Source organism: Ammospiza nelsoni, chromosome 1, assembly GCF_027579445.1.
Source record: "Ammospiza nelsoni isolate bAmmNel1 chromosome 1, bAmmNel1.pri, whole genome shotgun sequence".
Classification (NCBI taxonomy): domain Eukaryota; kingdom Metazoa; phylum Chordata; class Aves; order Passeriformes; family Passerellidae; genus Ammospiza; species Ammospiza nelsoni.
Window position 1 is genome coordinate 37530401 of NC_080633.1, and position 20972 is coordinate 37551372.

Genomic DNA, 20972 nt, shown 5'->3' on the forward strand with positions numbered 1-20972 from the left:
TTCCTGATTAGGATAATCTCTGCCAGCCAAAAGAGAAATGAGAAGCTGTAAACATGGTCTTATCTACAAGTCAGAGAAATGTATTTTTGCGGTTTTCCCTTTCAGAAACACATTTTCTATTCCAAGTCTAAATCTCTAAATACATTTACTTCATAGCTTTTCTTTACATTGTGGGCATGATTTTAGCAATCATTAAGAAATGCTAATCATTGCTAACTACTGCTGGTTTAGCTCAGTGATAGCCATATAGCCTACTAAGGGGATGATTTGTCTGACCTTCAGTTATACCACAGAACTAGACACTGGATACTAAACTCATCCCAAATACTGGTATCTTGGCCAGAAGTGTTTGCTAGAAATCCTAATATTATTATATTGGTACTTTAGTATAAAATTTTTGTAGAAATATTATAGAAACTTCTACTGATTGACACAATATAGACACATATCTTTGTACCTCACTTTTATTAGTAGCATGAATCCTTTAGGAGCAGTAATGTTTCACTAGACTTGGATGAAAACCTTGAAAATGAAGTGAGTTGTAGAGAAACCAATTCACATATATCTCTCAGTTAAAAAATGCAGTCATCCACCTTTCCTGGATAGCACTGGAAATGCATAAAAAGTGAGAAAAATGGAAATACACAGGCTGAGAATCAGTGGGTTTTAGAACACTCTGAGGCAGGAGATTTTCTCCTGAAAGGCATATCAGTTACAGTTCTTTAAAATAACTTATATGTTTCAGTTTTGCAACTGAAACAATCTTGAGCTGATCTTGGACTTTATGATTGTATTACTTTACGTTAGGCTTAGATAGACTTTTTTAACTTTGTCCTCTCTCTGCTAGAGATTTTCTTAGGTTTTTATTCTATGCTCTTTAATGTTTGTGGTTACATTCCCTACTATAGAAATATAGGAGTTCAATCTGCCATACAAAGGACCATGCTGCTGTTGGGGAGATGTAGTGTAATCTCAGAAAAACAGTAGTGCACAGAGTACAGGTATTGACTCATCTAGGCTTCTTTTTTACTTTTTCCCATTTTGCTCTACTTTCATTTTAAATAATTGGGAGCCACAAATATAAAATAGCCCCACTTGATCAATACTATCTATCCAGGAAGAATCAAGGAGATTTTCAAATGCTTTCCTGTCTGTTGGCAAGGTAAAACATCCTTCTCACTACTGCCATTGTATGACAATGCCAATTGCTTTCATTTATGCTTTTGATCAAATTCCCTGTCCTGCACAGACTGGATCAGCAGGGCCATGGCCAGACCTTGCTGTGCCATTACCCAGCCCTTCTGGCTGAGCTTTCTCTGGAGAACAGCATGCCAGGCATCATGGAGATGAGCATGGGAACAACCATGGTTCAGCAGGTCTTCTCTAGGTGCTAAATTCCTACAGATTTTCTTCCCAACTTAATTGGAAGAGTTGGGACAGATACTCTAAATGTACCCCCTGCTTTTGCAGACATTCTGTGCAAAGAGATTTCCCCCAGTTCATATTTGGATTCATCGAATGGATGACTCCATGGATTCTGGCTGAATTCATGGATGCTGACTGAAGTGGAGAGAGAATAATCTTTAGGAGGTGATTCAGTCTGTCAGGTCCCATCTAACAAAGGGGGATCCCTAAAGAACTTTTCTAAAAATAAAACTGTCTGTCAGGACTATTTTCTTTTGGCAGTTCTTCCTGTATACCCAAGGAAGATTCCCAATCTCCCAAGCAAGCTGTTTAATAGGCAAAACTGGGCACACAAATAGATTTTTGTCCTACTTTTTTCCCCAGTCTTGATTTTTGCAAAGAATTGTGTTTATGCAATTCATTCAGGTTGTGCTTTCCAGCTGGATATTTTTTCCTGCATTGTTGCTTTGGAGTTGTTTTGGTTTTTTTTTTCAAATATCAGAGGCAGTAGCTAATTCTGCTTTCTCTGGTGCACATAGATGCGTTTATCAAAATGAAAGGAAAGATTTAATGAACAATTTAGAAAATACTTACTGAAGCATGTTTTGAAAATTAATTCTGGTTTGTAAGTTATGTTTAGTTCTTTGAATCTTTTCTACTGTAAAAAGAAACATGTGAAAAGCTCTGAATATGTAATTACTATTATAATGATTTAGTCTTAGAATGTCAAAAAGCTTTCCAAGCATTAATTAATGGAAAGAATCAAATGATGATGCATTGTTGCTGCAGTGCTATTAGGTGAAGATGTTTTTTTAGTGACTTAATGGATTTTATAAATTATATAATTAGACCTGTAATATGCAATTCAAAACCACTTGATTTCAATGCAGAAATACAATTCTTATCATAAAAAATTGCACATAAAAATAAATATCCCAGAGACACAATACTTAAAGTGCTGCATAACTTCCCAACGTTTAATGGTCTTTTTATTCTTGGAGTTATGTGAAGAATATAATGTTTTTTAAGTAGATTTGTGGGGGTTTCTAGAACTGTTTTATTAATATAATGTAAAGTTTTCATGGTGGTGTCAGTATTATAAAAAAGTAACTCTTTTTATGCTTTGTTTTGCAGGTTGGCTTCATGAGCTAGGAAAACGAATTGAATCTCCTTATTATGAGAATAATACACTTGGAGGCCCATCAATCAGAAGTGCCTATATAGCTGCCCTGTATTTCACTCTCAGCAGCCTCACCAGTGTTGGCTTCGGAAATGTTTCAGCCAATACTGATGCTGAAAAGATCTTCTCCATTTGCACAATGCTGATTGGGGGTAGGTACAATTAAGTATCATTTAAAACCTTTCCAAGGAGTAGGAAAAAGTCAAATAAAAGCTGAAATTTTGCTAAGTTCCTTAAAAGAAATCACAAACACAGAGGAAAGCTTAATAAATTTAATTTAAAATGGCAAAAGAAGGAAATAACTTTGTTTGGTTTACACTAGATAGACTCTCTCAGGCAGATATATTTCTAAACTTTTGTTCACTTATGGTGAAGAAAGATGGTGTTGCCCACTGAAATGCAAGTTCACATTACTAACAGAGGAAGTGGCCCAGCTGTGTTGGGGATTTCAGTCACTTGTGGCAGGCACTTTTCCAGAGAGCCAGGTATGATGTGCCCACCAGCTGCAGCTCCATCCCCACAGCAGCCCTGGGAATGGTGATGAGGGGAGGTGTGCAGCCCGCAGGACAAAGTGTCTGTGAGCTGGTGTGTATCCTCATCTGAAGGACCAGACCAGAAGGAGAGGCAGGACAGAGCCAGGAGACTGTTTGGTGAGCCTTAGCGTAAAAAAATTTAAAACTGCCGTTCAATTGTCATTGATAAACATTTGATTCAGAATTGAATCAGAATGCAATTTTTTTGTCATATTTGGAGCTCTTTGTAACATTTTTATTTATGCTGATTACCTGGTTGTACTGTTGGAGTAAGCCACATGCTCATTCATGGTCCCCTTCCTTCTGCTGAGGCACCTGGGGGCAACAAGCAGAGATTTGCAAGCCAAATCCTTTAGAGAAAGTACCAGAAGCTCTGTCTATACATTCATCATCCTCCCACAAAAAATCTGATGTGCTGATGAAATACATGATGTGTACATTATACAACTCAAAGGTGTCACACTGGCCATGAAGGGTAAAAGCAAGTCACTGCTAGAGTACTCTGTCCTCCCTTTTTATTTCTGCTGGCTTAGCTGTTCTGGAAATACTAGTAGGTGTTTCTCCAGGGCTGGTCAGTAAAGCCCTGGGTGTTAGCTTTGCACTATAAATTCTCCTGGCAATAAGAAACTGGAAATTTGACACTTGAAAGTCAGAGAACACGATGAATTACCTGTAACTTATATATTTGCAGCCTTAAGTGGTAAAATAATTTTTCAATGAATTATTTTCCTTTTGCTCAGTCCTGAAAATGAGAGGCAATAATATAATGAATCATCCAAGAATGAAATAATTTTGGTTTTCACAATGTCACAAAACCATGAGCAGCTTATGAATTTCTTTTGGTGGTTGCATAAAATTATAGTTTTAAAATACACTGTGGTCTCTGTTCTTTGGGACTTTCACTACATAAAATGTGTTGTAATGAAGGAAGGAGTTTCCATTTCTATCAAGAAATCAAAAGATCTGTATAAGGCAGAAATGAATATTTAATTCACTTTAATATGTCAGAGCTTTCATAAAAATAATAGAGTAGAATATAAAAGTATCCTATACATTTATTTAATCCAGTTATAACAAAATTTCACATTTATTTCTTGTAATATGCTTGTATATTTAATAAATTGTGAAGAACTAGTTAGGTGAGTGGAGTAAGAGGGAACTGATGACTGTAAGGTGAAGTTGCTTAAAGACAAGTAGGTAGGAGACTGAATTTATATCTGCAATGGTCCAGTGAACAAGATATGTCCAGGTAAAAAAAGCAGAGCAGGCCAACCTGTAGCTGTTTTCTTGAGGAATCATATTTTAGATACTTTTGAGAAAACTCAAGGAAACATAAAAGAAGTGGAATGACACTGTGAAGATTGGTGAGCATGGTTTAGAAAACTCTGTTAGGAATAAAGTGCTAATCTGTATGCTTAAGGACATTATGTCTTATCATTCCTTAAAACCTATTTTAGTGTATCTTCTTGGCTGATATTTAATTTTAAAATTCCCTAATGGAAAGTGATGTTCTAAGAAAAATTGGTGTCAATTTTCAGACTTTTTGACCAAGCCATTAGTTAATGAAATTTCAGGTGTAATGGATAAGGTGAGTTAGTTTATCAGTAGATTTTGCTGTATCTCTTTAATGTATGGCACTAAAAACTGAAAAAAAAAAAGAAGTAAATTTAATTAAACCTTGAAAAAGTTGAAGACAGAAAAAAATGTAAACTTAACAAATAAATTGCATATAGAATACTTTTTTCATATTTACTGGCCTCTTCACATACATTTTTATTTTGAAATTTATAAAATTGAAATTTATAAAATTGAAATTTATAAATTTGAAATTTAAATTTTTAACAAGTCATATTCTGAAGATGAAAGATCTTGTTCAATACAGTAAGTCTTCTTAAAGTTGGAAAGAAAATTTACTTATTAAAATGTAACCAGAATTCCTGGGACACCCAGCATCTAAAATATCGATCAGATCTGCCCTCCAACAGGTGATCATACCATATTCTGTCTTATACTCTTCTTTCTTATACTCTCATGTTCTTTCAGCAAATAATGTGTATTTTTGCATTCAAGAGATTGGAGGCCTACTCTAGTAGCTCCAGTCCTATATGGGATCAGAGGTGTTCCTCTGTTCCCTAAGCAAAATGTGATTTAAATTACCTATTAAAATAAAGGCCACTGCTTGAAATATAGTTCCTAGAAGTTTTGAACTTGTCCTACTTGAGTTTAGAGAGAGGTATAATAGGTTTTGTTACAGAAAGTAGGATAAGTGTATGATTATTTGATAAAGAATTCTAATGCCTGTCACAGCCAAGAATAGCTTGTCATTATAAGAAGCAGTTGCCTTCCAATGTATATAGGCAAGGACAGATTCTACCACAATAATAAAATTCTAGGTGATATTTGTGCCTATAATAACATCACTGAGATCTCTCCACTGTCAGCTCCTAACCTTGGAGGCTGATGAGCGACTTATATCACATGTGAATTTTATATTTGCATTCATACAGCACCTAACACTTTATCCCACCCCCTTTTTAAATTGATTATTGCATACTTAAAGAGGTTACACTATTTCTTTAACCTATTTATCTGTGTCTGGCTGAATTGTTTCAAACCTAGCTGTCATATTTCTAATACAATATTCTGTATCTAATATTATACCAGTCCCTCACATTCTGTTGCTCTAGTTTCTGACATTAATGACTTAGCAATTCACTGCACCATCATGACCAACCCCTAGTTGTAATAGCTAACTATTTTTAGAAATAAATTTCCAGTTAGGCTTACTATTCTTACTACATCCATAATCCTTTTCTTTTCCTGCTATTTCTACACTGCAGTTCTTCACCTACTTTTCTGCACTCCTTCACAATAAGGACATAGATATTGTTACCAACTCCTTTGCATTTTTCTCAGCCTGTAAAAGTTTTCTAACACTCCAAACTACAGAATTTCTATTATTTCTACCATTTAAAAGTGCATCCTTTCCTCCTCCTATTTAACCTTGTCTCTTCTCATTTACATTGGACTTCTGTAAAGTGACATACAAGGTCAACAACTTGTTTGTCTCATTTATAAACCAATTCCTTTGTCACTCTGAGAAGTCAGTCTGCTTTCTTTCAAGCACCATAAAGACAGAGGTCTCTTTAGAGAAATAATCAAGTTTTTTAGTATTTTTTTAAATCAGCAGTTTGTAGATGTGTATGTTCTATACATCAGATCAATATCACATGACAGACAATTTTTGCAGTGATATTTCCAACTCAAATAAGCAAACATATTTCTGCACAGACAAACCCAGATGACCTATATTTGTAAATATTTCTTCAATTTTGCTTCTGGGCTTTTTATTCCCAAGACAATCACTAATTCCAGACAAACTCCAGGATGTTAGAGCAATTTTAACCATATTTGACCCTGTCCAGCAACATAAGAAATCAGGTTGTCTCCTCAAATGATTCTTTTAGCCTGAATTTCTGCTTTAAAATGGGGTTGTTTTCTGACTTTTTTAAATATCCCACCCAGAATATGATACATTTTAAAATGTTATTTACAACCTCTTTCCTCTACATTGGTAATTGTTTTTATTTACATGAGTTCTCTGAAATCTATTACATTCTGTGTAGTTTCCAGTTGACCATTTGAGTCTAGTTTCCATACTGAGTATCTCATTATTTTCTGAGCATACCTGCCTACTTGTGTTCCTCCCTGTGCTTTTTGCAAAGGCCTGCAGTGACAGCACAAGTGGGAATGGTTCAAACTGAGAGTAGGCTTAGATTAGATATTGGGAGAAATTCTTTACTGTGAGGGTGGAGAGGCTCAGGAAGATGCTGCCGAGGGAAGTTGTGGATGCCCCATCCCTGGCTGTGTCTAAGGCCGGGTTGGATGACGCTTTGAGCAACTTGGTCTAGTGAAAGGCATCCTTGCCCATGGCAGGGTGATTGGAACTAGATGATCTTTAAAGTTCTTTCCAACCTAAACCATTTTATGATTCTATGATTCTGTGCTCTGTTTTCCTTTTCTCTTAGACTATGAACTTAATTTGACTTAATTATTTTGTTAGGTACCCTGACTAGATAGAATAAGTTGTTGTTCTACCCTGTCCTATGACAGTGACTTGTAGTGTCTCAAATATGAGGAATGAATAATCATATTAATACTACAGTATCAATATACCATTACTCAAGGAGTTTTGTATTCAAAAGCTTTCTTATATCTCTTAATCAGAAAATTTTCGCTCTGTGAAGATGCTGTTTATGTTCTGTGTTAAGTTTTATTGATCAACAAATCACTCCACACTGCGTGTAATTTCTGTGCTTCCTAGCTCTGATGCATGCCTTGGTGTTTGGCAATGTGACTGCCATAATTCAGAGGATGTACTCCAGGTGGTCCCTTTATCACACAAGAACCAAGGATTTGAAGGACTTTATACGGGTCCATCACCTGCCACAGCAGCTAAAGCAAAGGATGCTTGAATATTTCCAAACCACATGGTCTGTCAATAATGGAATTGATTCCAACGAGGTAACCAAATAAGGGGGATTTGTGTTTGATTGTTTTGACTATGAACTATGACTATGAGGCAAAGAGGGGGGTAATTTTTCTTTTGTAATGCTGTGTCTTGTGTGAAGTTACATAGCAAAGAAAACCATGCCTAAAAATGAACCTGGATTATCCCAGGAAGAGGGTACACAATTGAAAAAGCAGGTTTAAAACATCAGATAATGCAGAAAAATTCAGTCTCTCTGTGATTCTCAAATGCTGAAGAGGCATTCATCAGAAACCTTTTAGATGAGGCCAGGAGAAATGCTATAATGGGCATTTCTATCTTTCAGTAAACAAAACATCTACATGGGAATTTTAGGTCATTTGTAAAAGAGGGACTTTGATACCCTTTCCTTCTTCCTTCATCTTACTTATTCCAATACTATAAACAAATTATTTAGGCTGAATTTTTATATTATTTATATCACTACCTTTTGAAATATTGCACAGTGTAACTTGAGAGTGAAATCAAAGACATATTTCTGGTGGTGTCTGTGCTTGCTTGTTTTAAATTACTTATCCAGGTTATGTGTTACTGTACTGCAGGAGAAATAATGGCTTCTCTCTGCTGGAGTGTTATTTGAATGGAGAACTCCCTTTAGGCTTCTTGTTATCTGTGTTATAAAACTCAGTGGTCTCTAAAGATAATGTGGAAATAAGCAGAAAGATTTGGGGTTTGGAACATTCTTTTCCTGATAAAATCTTTTTGTGTTGTGCACAGCACAGAGAACGGGATTTTCAACAGCATCTTAGCAACAGAAGGAGCTTAGTAAGATTTACAAAGGTACAAAAATGACTTAGATGTCAAAGCTTTCCTAGATGTGGTTAATGATCTCCTTCAGCTTTTGTACTTTCTGTACCTTTAGTCACACTGAAAGTGAGTGACTGCTGTACTACAACCACAGCTCCTGGAGAGACCATCAGTCTTTCATTATATCCCTTCTATGGATAAAGCCCCTTGTCCGAGCCCACCTGGTCAAGCATTGGCTGATTGCACTGTTCAGATGCCACATCCCTTCAAACTACAAAAAAACCCTGTATTTTGTGGACTTGCAGCTTGGAAGGAAAAATGAGACCTCATGGTCTTTTAGTTTCCATATGTTCTTCCATTGAACGTGCAACTTGTCTCCATTCCTTTCCCACCCCTCCTTCAGTGTCCAGTTACATTATTAAAAAAATAAAAATAACAACAAGAAAAAAAAACACATTTAAGGCTGGGGTTTTTTTAGTTATTCCTGTGGCAGTGGTTTCACTATAGAAGAGGTAATGTCACATATTGATGAATTTTATAAAATTCTCTGTTTTCATTGCATATGTCACTGTGTACAATGGTGTACCTGAGCAGCCTACTGTGTTCTATCACAGAGAAGAACTTCGACGAAATTAAATTGTGCATTAGAGGGGATTCATACAAACAATATTGTTGACCTTTTTTCCTGAGGTGGTTTTTTTTTTGGTTTTTTTTGGGTTTTTTTTTTTTGTGAGGCTTTTGGGGATTTTTTTTTTTTATAGTAAAAAGACATTTATTTATTCATGTTTTTCAGGAATTTATTGTTAAAATTTCTTAAAATATCACATCTCATCAAGGGGATAAGAAAAATCAGAGGGAAGTATTTGCGACAGTATGACGTGCCCCACCACTAAATCAGTCCACTTCTGCAAAGGTGGAAACAAATAATTTTACAAATTTTCTCTTTTTCATCATTTTTTTCCTCTTTTGGACAGCTTTTAAAAGACTTCCCAGACGAGCTGCGTTCAGACATCACCATGCACTTGAACAAGGAGATTTTGCAGCTTTCCCTTTTCGAGTGTGCCAGTCGTGGTTGCCTCAGGTCTCTGTCTCTGCACATCAAAACCTCCTTCTGTGCTCCTGGGGAATACCTCCTGCGGCAGGGAGATGCCCTGCAAGCGATCTACTTTGTGTGCTCAGGTTCCATGGAAGTCCTGAAGGACAGCACTGTGCTGGCAATCCTTGGTATGTTCGCAATCATGGATCTCAGAGGAAGAACTGTCCCCCAGTGCAGGAGAACCTTCACTACTGACTGGTGGCTTAGCGTGTCCTAATTGTCTGATGAGAAATACTTTTTTTTTTTGTTTTAATCTGCAATATCTATTCTATGTAAACTCCTATTTTTTTTTTTTTTTTTTAGTTTGAATTTCCTTCTATTTTGACCTAAAGAGCTTTCCATTGCCAGATTGTTAGCTGTTCAATATTTCACTTCTGGTTTCCTTATACTTATTCTCTCTTATTTTCGTGTAAACACGTACTTGCAAGCTATTGACACTGCCTGCTGCTTTCTGCTATATTTGGTGGTGGTATTGATAGCTCAAAGAACATTGATCATCAGTGCCTAAATCTTTCATGAAAATTAGTGTCCAGGCAATGCTCCCATTAATAAATATTGGCAAAATAAAATTTTACTCTAAAGGAATAGAATTATTTTATTATTATTTTAATATCTGTTTAATATCTGTTTCTAATAACTTTTAATATTCTTATAAAACAGAGTTAAATAGAACATTTCCTTTTTTGCTTTTCTTCCTGTTTTGTGGAATTACACTAGACCATTGATAATGGAAGCTTCTGGTCTTCTGTAATTGAATTTCATTTATTTTACTAAAATGCATTTCATTGGTCCTTTTTAGAATATATAAATGTGATATAGGTCTTATTTGTTTCAGAACTCTTTAATTCTGTTAGATTGACAGACCACATCACTCCATCTCTTGTTTGTTTTTAGGAAGTTTAAGAATCTCTTGATTTCATTGGATCACATAGATCAGAGGTATAAAATATGAATTAAAATAAGACATAGGCTAAAAGCCAGCAAGAGTTCTAGAGGTAGTTTCATTGGAAATATGATTTTTCATTAATGATTCTATCTTCAGGCACTTCTGAAAGTGTTAATTAAAGCATCATTGTGTAATGGTGACAATCAAAACAACAAGAAAGTGATTAGAGGATTTCTGAGAGAAGTTAATGAAATCATAATGCAAAAAACATAAACATAACAGAAAATAATGTTTCGTTACAGTGAATGGGAGCTTCATAATTTAAACCTAATTAACACCAGCAGAAGGTGAATGCATCAAACACATAGGTCCCTATGGGAAATTGTGTTACTGATGTCATGTAAATTCAAGACAGCAGTATTTTTCCCTGACAATGCTGAGTTACTTGCAGTTCCCAGAATATTTTAGAATTCTGTCCTGATTCTAATTCTAGTGGATTAGTTTTTGTTTACTGAACCATTCTCACTAACAAGCAGTGCAGCTACAACTCAGTGAAATGCTCTCATTAAATACATCTTTGCTTCCTCTAGAGACTATTACTTTATCTCTAATAATGATGGATAGTTTCTATTTTATGGTAAAATATGTTTTAATATGAGTTATGTACTGTTTGAGCATATATCATTGATTTCTTAAAAATATTAGCCATAAGTTATTTGAAAAATATTCATAATGAGAACATTTATAACTTTGACTACATGTCCCTGATTTATTGAAAAACAGATGTGTCTGTGAGAAACATGTATATATAAGCTTGTTATCCAATTAAAGAAAAAAGAAAAGAGCTACTAAGAATAGCTGAAATTATTCTGTTATATAAAAAATTTTGACGTTCAAGGTAGAATCAGTTAATCACTTCATTAATTCTACATGAAACTTCAGGTTATTACCTACAGCCTTTGCTGCATGATTTTCATTTGAAAAATAAACATATCTGAGGACTAGCAGACCAATTTTAGTATCTTTAATCCTGAAATTACTCTAAAATTTTAACTACAATCCAATAAAAATCTAACATTTTTTCAAAATGTTTATGAAGTATGGATACTAATACAGTTCATATATCTAAAAAGTTTCTAATTAAGATGTTAGAGGATCAGTTTTGGTATATTTGAAAAATTCTTTCCCTTGTCCAGCAATACAAAATGTCCAAACAACAAGCAATTAATTAACACTGACAGCCCTGAGACTTAAAAATCTCGGTTAGTATAAATGAGAACTAGAATGAGATTGGGTCAGTCTGGGAAAGAGAAATTTGTAAGGTACTGATAGCATCTGTCTTTGCTCAACACAACATGTATTGCTACATAATAAAATACAGCAGAAAGCAAAGCAGTTATACACTTTTACATTTTACTGTAAATATCTACAATTCCTTAGATTTCTTCCATTCTATTAGAATAGAATGGAAGAATTGAATAGATATTCTATACAGAATTCTAGATAGAATAGAATATTCTATTCTAATTCTATTAGAATAGAATCTAAGGAATTGTTGATATTTACAGTAAAATGTAAAAGTGTATAACTGCTTTGCTTTCTGATGTATTTTATTATGTAGCAATACATGTTGTGTTGAGCAAAGACAGATGCTATTGTTACCTATCAAATTTCTCTTTCCCAGACTGACCTAATCTTATTCTAGTTCTCATTTATACTAACTGAGATTTTTAAGAGACACCAAAGTACATTAATATATGTATATTCCTAGCATAAGAGAAAATCCCTCAAGGTAGGGACCTTGAGTTTATGACGTGTTCTGTTAAGAAAGTTGTTCAAGCTCCACATAAATAAGAAAAAAATATTTTAAGGTACTAAAAATTATACATTACAGTGTGAAATTATCCTATTTAAGAAAGTTCAGGGATGGTTGACTGATTAGTTTAACTTACTCTGTAAGCTGCCCATTTCCTGTGTAATACACAGTTGGAATCACATGCTGGGTGGATTTTCCGATGTGACAGCCTTGACTTATTATTTATTCATCACAGAATAATGTAAGATTGAAGGGATCTTCAGACTTTCAGAAGCTACCCAACTTAAACCTGCTTAAAGCAGGGCAAATTTATGTTAGTCGTATTGACTATGTCCAGGCAAGTTTTGAACATCTCCAAGGATGCTCACAATTCCACAGCCTCTTTAGGCTGGCTGTTCCATCATTTCTTGACTTTCACTTCCTGATTTGGAGTGAGAATTTAATTATTGCACCCTGTGCCCAGTACATCTTGTTGCCCGTGCACTCTGAAGAGAAGTTTAACTCTGTTTTCTCTACAATTTTCCGCTGGGCTGTTGAAGACAGCAATAATATCCCTCCTTTGCCTTTTCTTTGTAAGATGGAGCAATAGCCCATTTTTTCAGCCTTTTCTCATAAATTATATTCTTTAGTCTCTTATTCCTGGTAGTCTCTTTTGGACTCACTCTGTCAATATTATGTCTTCTATTGGGAAGCCTAAAAGGGGACACAGTGCTGCAGGTGAGACATGACAAATATAGAGGGAAAGAGTCGTTTCCTGGGACTTGCTGGCTCCACTCTTGCTAATGCTGCACAGGAGGTCCTTGAACTCCTTTGCTGCAAGGACACATTGTTGGCTCATGTTCAGCTTGTCCAAAAGGACCCCCAGGGCCTTTCCTGCAGAGCTGCTGCCCAGCTGGTCAGTTCCCAGTCCATACTGCTCTAGGGAGGGTTTTCATCCCAGATACGGGACTTGGCATTTGGTTTTGTTGGACTTCATGATATTCCTAGCAGCCATTTTATCTTTCATTGAGGTCCCCCTAAGTGCAACTTTGTCCTTCAGTATCATCAACCAATTCCCCCAGCCTGGTATCACCCATGACTTGCTGAGAATGCATTCCATCACACTGTCCCGGTCTTTAACGAAGACCATCTGCTTTAACTTTTGAGGAAAACCTCTGGTTCAATGACTACACTTTGGAATTTATACCTTAGATCAGATGTTTATGGAAACTTCTAATTGTAAAATTTTGTGCTCCTCAACCGATGGTCAGTTGAGGTTTCTAATAGTCACAGTGCTCTAAGGCAGTCTTGCCCATAAATGAAAACAAAACCAGCACAAGAATTCTTTCTTAAGCATTTTTTTCTTTTGACAGAAATGTTAAAATGCTACCTTAACACCTGCATGTTTTAAGACACCACAAAAACACCTGACAACATCTTTTTTGAAAAATAATTGCACTTGTTATTAGTTACTGGTGTAAATCTTCATTTTATACATATTTAATTTATTGCTCCCTTAAATCAGCCAGTTACCTGTCTGGAAATTAGTTTTTGTACCTCCAATTAATTGTGTCTAAGTTTGCACCTGCAAAAAGAGGAAAAAAATTAGTCTATGATCCTTTAACGTAATATTAATTAAAAAAGGTATTAATAACAATGGGATTTCAGGTTCAGGTATACCACTATATCAAACAACTTTATGATTCAAAAAAGTAAAGAATTTAAGCTTTGAATATAATTATTTTTGTATTCTCTTTCAGGCAAAGGAGATTTAATTGGAGCAAACCTATCCATTAGGGATCAAGTGATTAAAACAAACGCAGATGTTAAAGCTCTAACATATTGTGACCTCCAATGTATTATACTCAAAGGTCTCTTTGAAGTGCTCGACCTGTACCCAGAGTATGCTCACAAGTTCGTTGAAGACATCCAGCATGATCTCACTTACAATCTAAGAGAAGGCCATGAAAGTGATGTAAGTATCTTTAAAGGTCTCTGCAGTTACTCTAATCTTTCAGGTGTTTCACATACCTCAGTAGTTTCTTATAATTTTGCCACAATAAAGACATAATATGTAAATTGTGTTGAAGGAACCGCTGATTCCATTTGTTTGATAATTCAGATATTACCTATTTTAATTTTTTATCAGTTGGTCAGATCATAAATATCCAAAGACTTCTCTGCTTCTCATTTTCCATAACACCATCCATGAAACAAAATTCTTTGGTTTTTTAATATTTTTTGTCTATGTCTAAAAATAAGTCATAGTTATGTAAGCTATGTGTCCAAATAAAGGGTTTTAGCCATACCTTTTGTAGAAGCTCATGTGCCAGCCTAATGAACACTCATTTCATACATCATTGGTTATCACTTTTAGTAAAGAATGTCATCACACACACTGAAAATGAAAAACAGTTGTTTCCCATACACTGCAATTAAAGTGTGCTTTTCCACTTAAACGAGTATTTTATTTTTGAAAAAAAAGGTAAAACAAACAAAAACCCCAAGCAAATACATAACAGGAAGAAATTCCAGATAAAGCACTCCTGAAAGGCTTCAGTACAGACTCACCAAAGTAATTTCACTGATTATATGATTACTTTCATTATTATAGAGAAAATATGTACATTTGGGTTTTAATAGTGAAAAGCTTTTATGACATCTCTCTTTTTCTGACTTTATCACATGAATGCTCAAAGACAATTATAGCTAAACTTCCCATTTGGTGTTTAACAGTTCAGGTGTTTGTTCTGTTGTGTTCTTCTCCTAACACAGAGAGAAGTAACATTAGAAAAACATCAATTTTCACTAGGATACTCTCAAAACAAGGGACAAATATAATGCCAAGGGAGAGTGCACCAAAGTATTTTTCAGTGCAAAACCCAATGAGTTTGATATATGTGCTGATTTTTCTACATAGCTTCCTATTAGGTGCACTTTGGTGCCAGTGTTTCCACAGCAACACTCTATTAAACCATTGCAGCAGAAAGGAGCCCATATATAAGTGTGTACTTCTGGAGAGGAAAATAACCAGGGTATCTCATTTGTTTGTCTCTTGAAATGTCTCCAAACTTCCTGCTGCTGAAAACAGCAGCTGAGACTACACAGCTGTTCTGAGAGCCTGGTGATCAGTTTGTTTAACACTTTTCCCTCAGGGAGGAATATTTGATCCAAAAAGGAGTAAAACTCCATGCAAAGATAGGGTTTGAAGATTATTTCATTCCCCACTACAGTTTTGTCATGGAACATGATGGATCCCCTCAATGCGTTGCTTCATGCTTTTCTGTATGGTGACAAATCTGGGGGTCACCCTCTCAGCTGCATTCAGGTTTTATAAATTCAGGGACAACTGTGGCCAATTAAAGTCAGCTGGGTGATGTAGGGACTCTCTGCTGAGAGCGAGCCTACAGCAGCCTTAAAGGTGAGTGTTTTTCAGGCTCTGTGAGGGATTTAAAGTAATGTGGGACACATCCAAGTAACTTTTCTGCTTTAAAGTAGAAAATATTTAAAGCAGTTTTGAATCTATTCCATATTTTCATTGTATGATCTGTTACCTTAAAATTAAAGGAAAAAATATCCTGACATGGAATAATACCCAGTGTCACAGGCAGATAAACAAAATCCAAGACAGATTATGAGTGTCACTTTTGCCTACATCCTCTGCTTAACTATCCCCTCAGCTACTACTTCTCTTGCAATAGAACACCTCATTTCTTTTCCAACCATTTTACTTACCAATAAGGATAAACAGCATAAATAAGGCAGCCAAAAATTGTGCCACCACAAAAACAGGGTTCAAAAATGAGGACAGATATCTATGTCAGTAGCAAGTGTTCCTGGTCAAGCACTCACTTTTCTTCAGCAGGAAAGTACCCTGTCTTTGCTTCAGCTGGAATATCCTTGCAAACAGAAAAAATTGGAGTTATCTGATGGTTACTCTCAGAGGAAAGTAAGAAGTCTTCAGATGTAGAGTTTGTGGGTGTGTTAATATGGCTTTTTGCTTCTTTTTGGTTTTTTTTTTTTAAATACAGCACTTAGGAATGGTGTTATGGGAGAGCTTTGTCAGCTAGACCGCTGTATCTGAATTCCCTCTCCCTAATATAAGCAGATTTTACTTTTGAGAGTATCTGCAATTTCTTTATGGGATTTTCTAGTTTTGAGAACTTTTCCATAGTTAAACAGTAGATCTATTCATTTGAATAAGTCTGTTTCTCACTCTCTTTTTCTTGGATGTTTTAAATGACTGTAAATCTGTAGCCAAATGTGAATTTAATACTTAAAATTAATCATCAGCAGTATTTAGGGTCAGGTGAACTGCAGGGTGAAATAACATGAATTTCCCCACTATGACTTATGAGCTGTATTTCAGTCTTGACCTAAAATGTTTTTGCATTTTCAGTCAAAGTCCATAAAATCTACTGTAGGTTGAAGATTTATTAAAACTTAAAGCCAGCATTAAAATCCTGAGAAGGAATAAGAATTTATTCCTGGTTGTTCACTATCCTCTTTCCACCTTCATTGCTCTGATTAAAATTGAATCAGAGATTTGAACTGAATTAGAAAAATATGGACAAAAAGGGGGTCAGAAATCATTTGTAGTGTCCTTCTCTTAAAGTGTCAAAATTGTATACTTGGAAGATTGCATATCCTCCCCACCTACACAAACAGGAAATATTTTAAATTTGTTTCCTTCATTCATTTGCAAGTCTAACAGGATATATAATGATGTGGTTCATCTGCACTAAACTCCAATTAAGGTATGACTGTGGAAAAGGCTCAAGGACTTCCATAGTTGTGTCCCTTTCCAGTAAAATGAGGAGATGCAACCAGCTGTCCCAGTTACCAGTAGAAACTGCAACTGTCTGATTATAGACTGAAAGAGTTTAGCAATCTTGGGAGGAAAGCCCAGATTTCAAGTATAGGAGCAGACAACTCTTTCAGGCTGTAATGAGTAAAAGGTAGAGAAACAGACACAGAATCAGAGAGATAGAGTTTGAACAATTCCTCATGATAACTCTTAAGCCAAGAGTTATTGTTTTATTATTTAAACCATTGTGTTCAGCTACACTAGCAGTGCTATTTTGCCATCTTTTTATACATTTTCATCACAGCAAGCTGTGAACTAGGAGACGAGACTTTTTGTTGATTTTGCTTATTCTTCCCCTTACTTTCTTTGCCTCCTTTTGATCAATAAACCAGCAACTGTGGTTTTAAATGTATTCAAATATTAGGGGCAGTTAGAAAATAATAATCTTTCTGGTAGCTGGAGTTGACATTAAAACGATTCACCCATTTCTACCAATTTATCTAGGTCTGTGACTATGTTGTCATAGTAAGGAAATAGTTTGCTGAGTGACACAGATTTTGACACATGCCTCACTCTATCTGTATAATTTTTCACTATGAATTACAGATTTCATATGTATTAGGCAGTGAGAATGACCCATATCTGATTTGATAAAATTGAGCACTCAAAAGAGGGCTCTGGAAAGGTATGTGGATACATCTTATACCCATAGATTAATATGACAGAAACTGGAAATTATTTTGTTATCCACCACCCCTGGAAAATGTGTTATTTGATGCATTCAGAGAGTAGCAGCAGCTGATCATAACTCTGAATTATCCTATGAATATGCTGTGAAGAACTCAGAATAAGTAAATGTTTGACAATATCTTTGTGGGCTTCGGGAGAGTTTATTGTTTCTAATTATTTCTTATATACGCACAAAATAATTTACAGTGTAGACAAAATTTTTCAGATTAAAAAAAATAAAAAGCTGGTTAGAGTCACACTGATAAAAACCTATACCATCAAGCTTTAATTTAGTCCCAAAGGAAGACAAGGCATATGCAGGCACAATCTTTGTCTCACTAAAGCTGTATCGATGTGAGTCATTTTCAAAAAGTTATATTCCTGGAGAGCTAAAAATCTCTGTTTGTAGATAGGACTTACAATTAATAAGAATCTGCTTTTCCTTTTGTAGGCTTAAAAGTAGTGTTCTGGCTCCTAGAAAAGCTGTTCCTTCCCCTCTCCCCAAAGAGGAAGCTGTTCTCTAAAATGAAAACACTCTCTCTGTGAATCATGAGGAAGGGTTGATTCAATCAGCGCATTGCCGTGTAAATGCAACATAAGGACAAGGTTTCATGAAAATGTGGTAGATTCCTTCTTCAGTAGAGAACATGGAGTCTTAGTGCACCTTAGCCAGGCTCCTTGATAATAAAATAAATAAATAGACAAATACATTTTAAAAGGCAATCTAGCAACCAAGAAGCGATAAAGCCAAAGAATCTGCCCCCATCTTCCCTCTGGAAAGCATTATCTTACAAATAGAGATTAATTCTTGTCCTTTGAGGAGGCTGGTGTTTAGAATTTATTAAATTTTAATGACTGAGTTGTGAGGAATTTTTAATATAATAGAGCTCAGGTTGTTATTAGCAATATCTAAGAAATTCCAAGGGATGCTCCTCATTTTGTATTGGAAAATCTGACAACTGACCAAATAATTGTTTGTAAAGGTGAAAATAGCTCTAAGCTCTGGTGGACACAATAGAGGGCACAGCTTGGGAAGAAAAATGTCTACAAATTCTAATCTAAAATATACTGAGCTTTCTGGTTCATTCGAGCTAAGCCTTAAGTAATTTAAAAGCATAGGAGTAATTCCTCTCCATGTCATTTTAGCTGCTTATTTGAAGACTTTTATCTTTCTTTGTTCTAACTGTTGGCATTGCCCTTGTTGTCAGAAAATGAATAGCAAAAAATATTTTGAATGCAAGCACAAAATTGAGATTAAATCCTGCCTTGCCACTCTTTGGTTTTCAGCTAGTAGATTACATATTTGACAGAAATTCATTCTTGCCTGTTTAGTCATGCATTTTCTAGATCTAGATTTCTACTATAGGTAATCTGAATTTATGAATGCTGTTTTCCAATATAGCAATAACACTTTCAATTATATATTTGATTATCTATTATGAATCAGCATTGAAAGTAGTGTGACATTTCAGATTTTTTTAATGCACTGATTGTCTGCATAGAAAATAGTATTTCACTTTAACGAAGCAAACAACTTATATTTGCTACTCTATAAACATTAAGAAAAAAAAAAGTTGTTTTTTTTTATAAAGTTGTTTCTAACTTTGGCAAGTTTTATGAGATAAGTAAACCTGATAGAAGCAGTCACATGATTACTTATTTATCGAAAAGCAGGGTGCCCCCAATGCAGGGAATGATTGGCATCTGACTCCATTGATTCAGAAGGCTGAACAATTGCTTAATTAATCTATATTATATTCCATTATACGATACTATGACTATACTACAAAGAGTACTAAAGAAAACTTGTGACTGTCTCCCGACAGTCAGTACATAGCTTTTTCCAATTGGCCAAGGAAAAAAAATAATCCTCAGCAGAATCCAACAGACAAATCACTTCAGGTAAACAATCTTCCTAACACATTCCACAAGTGCAAAACAACAGGAGCAGCAAGTAGAGATAATTGTTTTTCTCTTCTTGTCTCTGTCCTTCTCCCGGAAAAACCCCTGAGAGAGAGAATTATGTCTCTCTGTTCAAAGATTGTGAATGCCACACTTATTGATGAGTTTAACTTTCAAAGTAAAAAGAAAAAAAAAAAAAAACAAACAAAACCCAAACCAACTTATTTCATGGGCATTACCTGAGTGTTTATAATAAAAGTCATGCATTGAAAAAATTAATTTCCAAATCAGCTCTTACTGTGCTGCCATACTTAGTCACTATTCCTCTACTCCAGCCTAGAACCCAGTTCTTCCTGCACACGTGTATGACAGTCAAAAGTTGCAAAATATTTTTAATAATAAGTAATTTTCATAGAACATTTCCCAAATAATTCCAACCAACTTTTTAATAGAGGAGATGTTTTTTTCACAACACCTAGCAGCTATGTAAAATGAAGTGGTTTACCTTAAAAAAGTCAATCAGTCCTTTTTTAACAGTAGGGTTGGATAAATTTGATGAAAACTTCTAATTTTTAAATATGATTAGAGCATATTAAGCACCCATCTTTGTCAGGAGATTGTCTGGTAGAGGATCATGTATTATTATTGCAGCTGTAACTCGCTGGTGTTTATTGTCAGTAAGTACAAATCTTGCAGAATAAGAGACCAATCAATGCCAGGTTTTGTGTTTCTATGCAATTATTACAACAGATAGAATATAGAATTGAATAAATCACCTAAAGCAATGGAAGTCTTGTATTTAGATTATTAGTATCTAGATTATTCAAAAAGCAAAACCCTACAAACAACTAAAATAAACTGTGAACCAACTGTTTATGGCCTTTCTCTTTCCTCCCCGTGCACATGGTTCCCTTTGCTCTGGTTGTTCTGGTAGAAGCCCTAAGTGACTGGTGGCTGAACAGCCACTGCTTCTGCCTGAAAGACAACATATATTAATTTTTCCTTTTTACCTCTTGATATGGAGCCTATAAACTTCTCAAGTTCTCAGTGATTATAGTGTAGGAATGAAGGTGCTCCTCATACTGTCAAAAACTAAATTTTAAAACTGGTAACATATAATTAACTTTGATTCCTGTTATGCTCATTGGAGTAGGTCTCTTACCTGCCTCTGTGCACGGACTACTCTCCAATTAGGGTTGCTGTCAAATATAACTCAGGGCTCTCACGTCTTACAAGCTACTCAGATTTTTCATTTATACTTCTGGGACGATCTGGAATTTTTTCCTACTTCCCCCTCTCTCTCTCTTCTCTTCACAAGAAAAAAAAATAGTTATTCTATTGCTG

The 20972-nt window shown here is 35.2% G+C and overlaps 1 protein-coding gene across 1 annotated transcript in view; it reads left to right on the plus strand.

Annotated features, from left to right (window-relative positions):
- Positions 1–20972, plus strand: part of KCNH8 (potassium voltage-gated channel subfamily H member 8) — a 175692-nt gene that overhangs the window by 128121 nt on the left and 26599 nt on the right. The window contains exons 8-11 of the mRNA XM_059477280.1: positions 2539–2736; positions 7442–7641; positions 9388–9637; positions 13951–14165. Of these exons, the coding sequence (XP_059333263.1) occupies positions 2539–2736; positions 7442–7641; positions 9388–9637; positions 13951–14165 (863 nt within the window). The remainder of the gene's footprint in view (positions 1–2538; positions 2737–7441; positions 7642–9387; positions 9638–13950; positions 14166–20972) is intronic.